This window comes from Gasterosteus aculeatus, chromosome 16 (genome assembly GCF_964276395.1).
Source record: "Gasterosteus aculeatus chromosome 16, fGasAcu3.hap1.1, whole genome shotgun sequence".
In the NCBI taxonomy this organism is placed as follows: Eukaryota; Metazoa; Chordata; class Actinopteri; order Perciformes; family Gasterosteidae; genus Gasterosteus; species Gasterosteus aculeatus.
Window position 1 is genome coordinate 10623198 of NC_135704.1, and position 9377 is coordinate 10632574.

General features: G+C 42.9%; 1 protein-coding gene across 4 annotated transcripts; it reads left to right on the forward strand.

Annotated features, from left to right (window-relative positions):
• The first annotated feature begins 2057 nt into the window (after positions 1-2057).
• sp3a (sp3a transcription factor) lies at positions 2058-9012 on the forward strand. Of its 4 annotated transcripts, none has more exons than XM_040201708.2 (7): positions 2058-2249; positions 2666-2763; positions 3115-3210; positions 4203-5454; positions 5632-5818; positions 5901-6097; positions 7112-9012. In XM_040201708.2, exons 1-7 carry the CDS (start codon positions 2243-2245, stop codon positions 7402-7404), a joined length of 2130 nt encoding a protein of 709 aa, XP_040057642.2. In that variant the 5' UTR covers positions 2058-2242; the 3' UTR covers positions 7405-9012. The 4 variants fall into 4 exon arrangements, with proteins under 4 accessions (XP_040057642.2, XP_040057644.2, XP_040057643.2 ...); XM_040201709.2 differs by having other exon boundaries at positions 2063-2249; positions 5910-6097; XM_078091070.1 differs by having other exon boundaries at positions 2071-2249; positions 3124-3210.
• Positions 9013-9377: the final 365 nt, after the last annotated feature.

Genomic DNA, 9377 nt, shown 5'->3' on the forward strand with positions numbered 1-9377 from the left:
TTTACAGTGTCCCACGAGGTGCCTCCAGCAGGGCAGTATCTCTGAGCAAGTTTACCCCCAAAATAAAGTCAAAAGTGTCTTTTTCTTATAAAGTTTTCCTTACTATTTTGAATCTGTTTGTTTTGTTGAGATTTGTTAAAAAATAAAATATCATTGAATCGTCCTCATTACTTAATGGATGCTGGGTCTGCGCAGTGAGAAGGTCGTTGGTGCCTCTATTTATAGTTATATCCATAATTCCGTATAGATGTGCCAAAGCTCCCACTGAGTATTTGCTCCACATACTTCACAGATTCCGCTCACAAAGAATGAATACCAGGTCTGTGTTGGCAGCCCGTGCCATGGTGACAATACTCACAGGTCCGAAGACAAACGCTGGCAGGTACATGTGTCTCCTCTAGGCCACTGCGTCCACCAGGGGGTTGCATTAGGGCTGTTTTGGGGATATTTGACTTTTCCCTTTAACTTGGAGGTCTCTGTAGAAATTGTTGACACGTTTCCAAGGACTCCCGGTGTAAGACAGACACAGCCGCGAGGTTTTTCTAAAGCTGTTTCCATTGGCCTGTGTTTACCTGACATTTGGATTGACAGTAGAGTGATTGGAAATATCCACCATTCACTGCCGTGAGCTCCTGAGTGCACGGAAAGTGCTTTTGTAGTCTGGCTGTAATGGGCCAAGTTTGAATTGAAGGTTGAGAGAAATAGCCTCACTGCGGTCGCGCACTGTGAGGGACTGACACACCACAAATAATACTGCAAAATGGGGTCCTGATAGCATCACAGAGGATGTACAATAGCGTGCAGGCTCTCATTTCAATGCACTTTCAGAATGTTGCACTGTGCACAATCAGATGGAAGGGATAAAATCACGTCAAATACAAACTCAGATTGTGTCCCCGATTGTGTTACTTTTTGTCCTACAATCAAAGCACATCTTAAAACTCAATTACGGATCACTTTCTTAATCACAGGTAAGAAAGTGCAAACCTGCAATGTTGATTGGCATTGTTCAAATTCATTTCCATTAGTGCCTTTAACAGAAATTGTGAATTTAAAAAGGATACATAGATTTGGATACAAACTACCTGTGTTTGAACAATAATTGTAGACAGTTTATTTGTCAGAATGATTGAAAAATGCAGTGTTCCATCCTTAAATTGTATATAATTCACTCAAACGCCGCCGGGGCGGTTGGTCATGGTAATTGTCTGTCACTTCATTGAAACTCAAAACAACCGGCGATAGAATGCAGTCTACAGGTAATCTTGACAGAAGTTGAACTCATGAAGCCGACTGCCTGTATAGTGCGAGATCCCGACAATAGCAGTACTGTAATTGAGTGCCGGTAATGTCATTAATGTGCGTACTTGTTGTACTCTTAGCCGTTAGCCAAACACATTGTCCAAAACAAATTAAAATGAGCAAACTGTTTCAGGGCCAGTTAAGAGTGCTGGTAAAGTTGTTGTGAGAAAGAGTGAGTCACCACGAGCACGGGAGGCCATGCAGCTCTTGCGGCCACCCCACAAAATGTATGTACAGACACAGCGATGCACACTCATCACACACAGACGCACGCACACATGCAGACGATCACATAACCCTCCTCGTGAGGATAACCAGCACTACATATAAAGATTTTACTTTTGGAAAAGGGAGATCACTGGTATTAGATCTTTCTCTATCAAAATAGACAAAAAAAATGAATTTTATCTAAAATGATGGATCTGCCTGTAATTTAAACTACCTTGTTTTGTGTTTTCATGTACAATTGTAACACTGGATAGGTATAATAAGAAACTCTCTTGTCATATATATGAGGCAGTTACAGGAACAGTGTATAACCTGGAAGTCCCATTAAATCAATGATGACAAAAAAGTAAACAATGAAACTTCATTCCTCACTCATCGACACAAGTATTATAAACTGAACATGCATAATACACAGAGGAAAATGATTCAACAAAGGATGGTTGACATGTTGACTGGCAAATAATATTACGGTGTGGAAAACGAATAACCAATCACCTTTATGAAGGACGGCGGGATTTCCTGTATGTGACGCAAACACTCCCAGTCAACACTGGAGGCCCCACCCTTTGTGTTACCTACCGCCCGTCAATCAAAATAGAAACAATCCTGACAGTTATAACCTATTTCTACGCGTAAACAATCAATTGTATCTGCTGATAATGCCCGGTGGCTTGTGACTATCAGAAGTCTCCGTTTCAAGACAAGTCACGTAATGACGGGTACGTAATATATATCTTATTCCTCAGCAACGTAAGCTAACGAGCTACCACAGGCATCTTCTAGCTAAATTAGCTAGCCGGCTAGCAGGGATGCTGGTTGGTAATATTGCTAATCATCGCCCAAGTTAGCCGTAGTAGCTAACGCAGTAGTCGTCAGCTAAGCTAGCTGTGTTAGCTTCTCTGGGAAACACCACTAGTGAGCTCTAAAACTAACGTTAATTATTGCTTCGTCGCTTTTTTCTTTATGCAGTTCGGTGAAGTTCGTAGCGGTAGTTGTGATTGTATTGTTTGCTATTGTGCTGCTATGACGTTACATGAATGTGCTCGTCTTTTATTTATGAGTTTCAGGCTTGTTTAGCTAGCGTTAGCTTCGGCTGTTACCGCTCTTAGCTAGCTGTATCCCTTCTACCACACAGCCCCAGAACAGCGGATGAAATCAGAGGACATGGCTGCGTTGGACGGGGGCGGCAGTCAAAGCGACTTTCTGCAGCAGGAGCAAGAAAGGGGCAATCAGGTAACGCAAATGTTTCCCTCACGGGCTTAGGACGCATCCGGCGAACGTTACATCTATCGACGAGTAAGCGCTTACCGAAGTTCCCACATTTCAAAATTGTGCCCTCATTAGCACTTCTCGTGCACTTCACAAATCCCGCGTCCTTGGCTTTTTATCTCTGATCTAAACGTTACCTGGGTCACAGGTGCTGCCTGGAGGGCTAAACACAGGACGAGGTCAACCTCCTAACTTCAGACTTTGCTCTTTGGCAATGAGTTGTGACGTTAATTGCTATGTGGCACAGAATAATGGACACCCACTTTCTTCCTTTTTATTTATCTATTTCTTTTTAAATGTACCTATTGTGGGTAGGACACTCAGCCGTCACCCCTCGACCTGCTGGCAACCACCTGCACTACGGTTGGGTCACCGTCGTCAGAGGTGGACAGAGGTGGTGTAGCTGATGTGGTAAGTCAGCACCGCTGCTAGATCACACACAGCTACACCAGTCGGGTTGAGTCCTCACTCGCAGCCGAGCAGAGAGAGTAGGCGAGCTTACCCCTTTTTAAACATTGGGACATTTAGGTGGATATGTCATTGCATCGATTGGGATGTTTTACCAGTGACTAGTGAAATAGACCCAGCAAGGGAATCCATAATCCTTCTGTTCATGTGACCACGTGTACCGGGGCTTAACCCAGTGGCCCTTAAATATGATTTGTTGAAAGCAGTTTGCTTTTTAATGCAACGGGAAGAAAAGGATCTCTATTCGCGTTCAGTAGCACAAAACATAATATTGCCACACTCAATGCTTTGGATTTCTTTCTCACATCCCTAATCACACTTGCATCAGAGAATGCATACGAGTTCAACTCCAGATAAATGAATGTTGGTCAATATGAATGAATATATTTGACTGTTTCCATTCTGGGATCTTGATTTATGTATTTTATCACCAAATAAGTGTTTTCCAATATGCTGTAGGTAGTTGTTTAAGGTGTCATTTCTATCTACTAATCAATTTGAGGAAAGCCAAGAGCCCCAAATAAATTATTTCACCATAAAGCAGCTGCAAGAGGTAAGCTCAACACAAACCTATGTGTGTTTGCCCATTTGTGAGGTAGATTTTTCTTTTTCTAAAAGGATTGCGGTCAACAGCTGTGACAGGACTTCCTGAAAACGTAGCACTGTACACCATATATATAACCTTAGCCTTCACATGTAGTCCGGTGTAGCAGGATGAGCTGTTGGCCATCAAATGTATCTCATGTATCAGTAGCACGCAGACTTCAGTTATGACATCAGGGTTTCAATGCTTGATTTACTGTAATTTATGGTCAATTGCCTTAAATCTATTCCTTGTACATTTTTTAAAGGTTACGACTAGACTTTCTTTTCATTGCTTAAGATATGTAAATAACAACATTTGTTTTTTGTGTGTGAATCATTTATTTTTTCAGACATCAGATCCATCTACTCAGCTTACCGGAACTGAAAAATGGGAGGTTTTAACCCCGACTACAGCAGCAAAAGATGAATCTGGATTGATACAAATCCAAAATGAAGGAATATTAACATCGAACGGACAGTATGTTCTTCCTCTCCAGAACTTACAGAGTCAGCCAATCTTTGTGACGTCAGGATCAGACGCCTCATCTGCCAATTCAGTGCCTAACATTCAGTACCAAGTAATTCCTCAGATCCAAACAGCCGACGGACAGCTGAGCTTCTCCACTTCCGGCTTGGAAGGATTGACTCTGTCTCAGAATGCCACGGGGCAGATTCATATCTTACCTGACGGTAGCCAGTCTCTCAGTGTAACATCAGCTGCAAACATCCTTAACAACAACAACCACCAGAACCTCATATCACAGGCTGGTAATATCCAGCAGCTCCAGGGGGTTTCCATTGTCAGCTCCACCTTCAACAACCAGGTTGTTACAAACGTGCCTGTGGGTTTGCCTGGGAACATCACTTTTGTTCCTATTAACAGCGTGGACCTGGACTCCCTCGGCCTCTCTGGTGCTCAGACTATAGCAACAGGGGTCACTGCTGATGGCCAGCTAATCATGACGAGTCAGCCCGTCGATGGCTCGGAGAGTGTGACTAAGACCGATAATCACCTTTCACAGACACTACCGGTCGATGGCTCGAATGCAAATCATGAGATATATGTGCCAACGTCTTCCTCTCAGCTGCAAATTCCAATGAACCAATCGGGTCTGCTGACACAAGACACTTCGTTGTCATCCGTGGGTACAGAGCAGGCTGACTCAAGTTCTGGTCTGCAGGAGGGCTTCATCCAACAGAACCAGGAGCATAGCATCCAGGTGTCTTCAGGTCAGTCCGTCATCCAGCTGCAGCAGGTACCCATCCAGACCACCAACGGGCAGGTGGTCCACTCCATTCCAGCAGGCGGGCAGAACCTGCAAAACGTGCAGCTCATCAACCCGGGAACATTCATCATCCAAGCCCAGACGGTCACACCGTCGGGTCAGATACAATGGCAGACCTTTCAGGTGCAGGGAGTGCAGAACCTACAGAACCTGCAGCTGCCGACGACACCCCCCCAGCAGATAACCCTGGCTCCAGTCCAGACGCTATCACTGGGTTCCAATCCAGTCAGCATCAGCACGGGGCAGATGCCCAACCTGCAGACCGTAACGGTCAACACAATGACCCAACATGAAGAAGACCTGGACCACCCAGGAGGTACTGGGGCTCCTTTTATTCCTATATTTATCTGTCTATGTGTGTGTGTGTGTGTGTGTGTGTGTGTATTTAAAAACATACATTTGTTAATATATGTAGTATATCAGCATTTGTATAAGATACATTGATACAAAGTGCTAAGTTTACCAGAGCTTAATATTTAAACATTTATTCCAGAGATTCGGATAAAAGAAGAGCCAGACTCTGGAGACTGGCAGCTAAGCACCGACTCCACCCTGAACACCAACGACTTGTCCCACCTTCGCGTCCAGATGGTGGAGGAGGACGATCAGTTGGGTCAGGAGGGCAAGAGGCTGCGCAGGGTGGCGTGTACTTGCCCCAACTGCAAGGAGTCGAGTGGGAGGTGAGTGCGCCTGACTTCATACCGCTCCGCATTGGAAACCAGGCAAATCAGGACCCTTACTGCACGTCCCTGTGTTCCTCAGAGGGTCCAGCACTGGGAAGAAGAAGCAGCACATCTGCCACATTGCTGGCTGTGAGAAAGTGTACGGGAAGACATCGCACCTGCGAGCACACCTGCGCTGGCATTCAGGGGAGCGACCTTTTGTCTGCAGCTGGGTGTTCTGCGGGAAAAGGTTCACACGCAGTGACGAGCTGCAGAGACATCGGAGAACACACACAGGTGCGGTTCTTTCTTTCTTTTTGCCCCCTCTGTGTTTTTTTTTTTTTACATCAGGAAGAAAAGAAACAGTCAAATGTGTTAATTTTTTGCCCTGCAAAGTGTGAGTCACCTTAAGGAATTACAGCGCTGGTTCCTCTTTAGCAATGTACAACGTACAGCTTGGAAAAAAGCACAACCAGAAAAAACAGATTTTTCTCTAATTTGCCGGATTTGTTAACATCGACATACAAATATTTCAAGCTTTTTACTTTGGGTTTTATGCAATATTCTCCTTTTGAATCAGAATAATTGTATCAGCTCACCTAAATTGTCATTTGATGAAATCTCACCCTGCAGATGCCGTCTGTCTTCACGGGGTGAACTATAGGAAGTCGTATCCTATGAGATTTCCAATAAATATACTAGCACAGCGTAATGATCTACATTATCTGATGACATTTACTCCCAGAATGGACTTTTAAAAGAGATATGACCAATTTATAAACCCTTGCCATGTAATTGGCTGACTGCGGCCTCTGACAGCACGGCCTCTGGTAGCATTTCATTACAATGTCAGCTTCAAGATCAGATATCAAAAGGATAGTTCCGATTTTTTTTTAAGTTGGCTTGTATGCAGTACTTATCCATTCTCAGTTTATTATCCACAGCCGGTCTTTAAGTGCCTGATACACGTTTTGCTGCTTGTGTCTGTTTTCCTGAACTGGTGCCGACCGCGTTTCTCCTGTTGGTAACAATATACCAACTTTTGATTAGAACCTCGCACAACCCTGCTTAAAAAAATCCAAACCTTCCTTTTAAAAGTTTTATGTTCGGTGTTAATTGCGTACAACTATACTGTCAATTTGTCATGAATGTGTCTCAATCAAGCATTTCTTCATTATTTTAAAACCAAATTTAAACCATGGTGCCACTTTCTTAATCTTGCCTCACTTATGAAACCCGTCATCCAAATGGATTCCACAATGTATTCTATGCGACGTGTTCGCCTCTCTAACTCCATTTTGTCTCCGGCAGGAGAGAAAAAGTTTGTCTGCCCCGAATGTTCGAAGCGTTTCATGCGGAGCGACCACCTGGCGAAGCACATTAAAACTCATCAGAACAAAAAGGGCGCGAGCTCTGGCAGCGCCGTTGTGGCCTCGATGGAATCCGCGGGGTCCTCAGACAGTATCATCACCACGGCGGGCGGGACCACCCTCATCCTCACCAACATCCAGCAGGCCTCCGGCGACGCCCAGAACATCCTGGCCAACGCAGAGATGCCGCTCCAGCTCGTCGCCACGGTAGCGGCCAGCGAAGTCATGGAGTGATTTACACTCCGCGTATGAACTTCTGTAACCCGTACTCATACTTTACGCTCCTACCTGCATTTTTATTCAAGATTTGGAGGAAGAAAAACAATGACATTCTAAATATATATTAAGTATATATTTTAACTCAGAACTAGTCAGATCATGTCAATACTCGGTTGTTACCAAGGAAAAACTAGCAGAGGAGACTGAAAGAAGAAGAAGAGGAGGAGGGGGAAAAGAAATTGCAGTAAACACACAAGGAAATGCCTTATTTTGTACAATATTGTGTCGTTGTAAATGTAGGATGTCATTTTGTTTTTAACCTACTTATTACTGTGTTTTCAGGAAAAAACTATTGGTAAGTTGAGCAATTTTCTCGTCGCTTTTATTTTCATGGTATATTCTTATGATGTCCTTGGTATGCAAGATTTGTACCATCCTTTAAGCAAAGATTTAATCAAACAACAGAGCTACTTTTAAGTAATGTTGATGCTTATGTCCATACAAATTTATATAAGTTACGTGTTTTTATTTTTTATGATATGCATTCTTATTTCAGTTTCCTTCTTGCATTCAGTCGTCTTGCAAACTAGCCAGCCATCTTTCAAACATTTGTTCATACTTGCTACGTTTTGCAGGCGAAAATCAAAACAATCAAGTTTTTGTATTGTAGTTCCATATACTGTTGATACGATGCACATTATTTGCTTATTAAATATTTTGACTGAACCGCTATTTATATTTAGGCTTAGACTTCGACAACATATTTGTGATATTAAAAGTCAAAAATATTTCAAATGGCACCATTACGTGTAACTTAAATGTGTTTTTTGTAAGACCCTTTTTGGTGGACTTTTAAAAAAAGAAACATGCATTATGATATTGAGATATTGAAAAGCCATTTTGGGAGGAATTTGCCAAATTTGACTACAAACTCAGGATGACTTGTGACTGTGTGACATGATTAGATTAAATCACCTTTGTAGCTTCTCGGGCCGTGGTTGTGATGTTGGGAAGAAATGCGTTTTGATGATGGACGTTGGTCCATCTGAGGGGAATTAAGTTGTCACCATGTTGCAAATTCTCGTTGAATTCTACCAATTCCATTTTTGCGATGACTACGAACCCTGCTCATAGAAAGCTTTGCAGGATTCTCATCAGTACCTTGCTCCATCACGCAGGTGGAACAATGAAGTGCATTACTGAAAGCGGTACTCTTTCTTTTTACAGTTCTATTCCCATCACTTCATCTTGTTAATCCTTTTGTATAAAAACTATTTGTGTACTATCAAAGAAACTGTCCTTTATATTCATTGTCAGTAAATTTAAAATGTTTGTCTTTTTATTGATACTTTTGCTTTTACTTCATGTTGCACTTCCCTCTTCCACATTGTTTTTTTTGTTTTGTCTCTGACCCCCGTCCCCCCGACAACTTTTGAAGTGTCAATTTGAATGCACACTGATCAGTGATTGACGGTGGCATGTTGGATTCCACTTTAGACACGTTGTCCCCATTTAAACAGCATATTTATGTTATGTACTAAACTGTTTAGATTTGTTCACTTTAAAATCTTCTGTATAAATATGTCAATATAACATCAATATAAACCTTCTGTTACACTTGAATTTTCTTTCATTTTTCCTCAACTGTCTTTATTGATGTTGTTGAATGTTTCCCACTAAAACGACTTAACTCTTAAGATAAGTCAGAATTATACTTGAAACCTTTTGTTCTGTGTCTTGTCATCGAGCCAGAGGTCCCCCCCGCCCCCGCCCGCTTATACTACTTTGGGCTTGTAGTCCAGTAGATGTCACTACAGCCAAGGGAGCAGCACCGGCGGTGTGTTTGACCTCTTGACCTTCCCCGTGCGGCGCCACTAAGATGAGGACAAAAGCCACGAGGCTAAAAGTGGGCGGGAGCCTCCGTTAACCACAAGCTAATGTCACAGAAATGTCAGCAGCATATTCTGCCGTCTCGTGACTTTGAACAA

Excerpts from the sequence above, each read along its gene's own strand:
- sp3a (XM_040201708.2), top strand. Across the intron at positions 2,764-3,114 it reads AGCAAGAAAGGGGCAATCAG|GACACTCAGCCGTCACCCCT; the intron begins GTAACGCAAATG and ends TATTGTGGGTAG. Across the intron at positions 6,098-7,111 it reads ACATCGGAGAACACACACAG|GAGAGAAAAAGTTTGTCTGC; the intron begins GTGCGGTTCTTT and ends TGTCTCCGGCAG.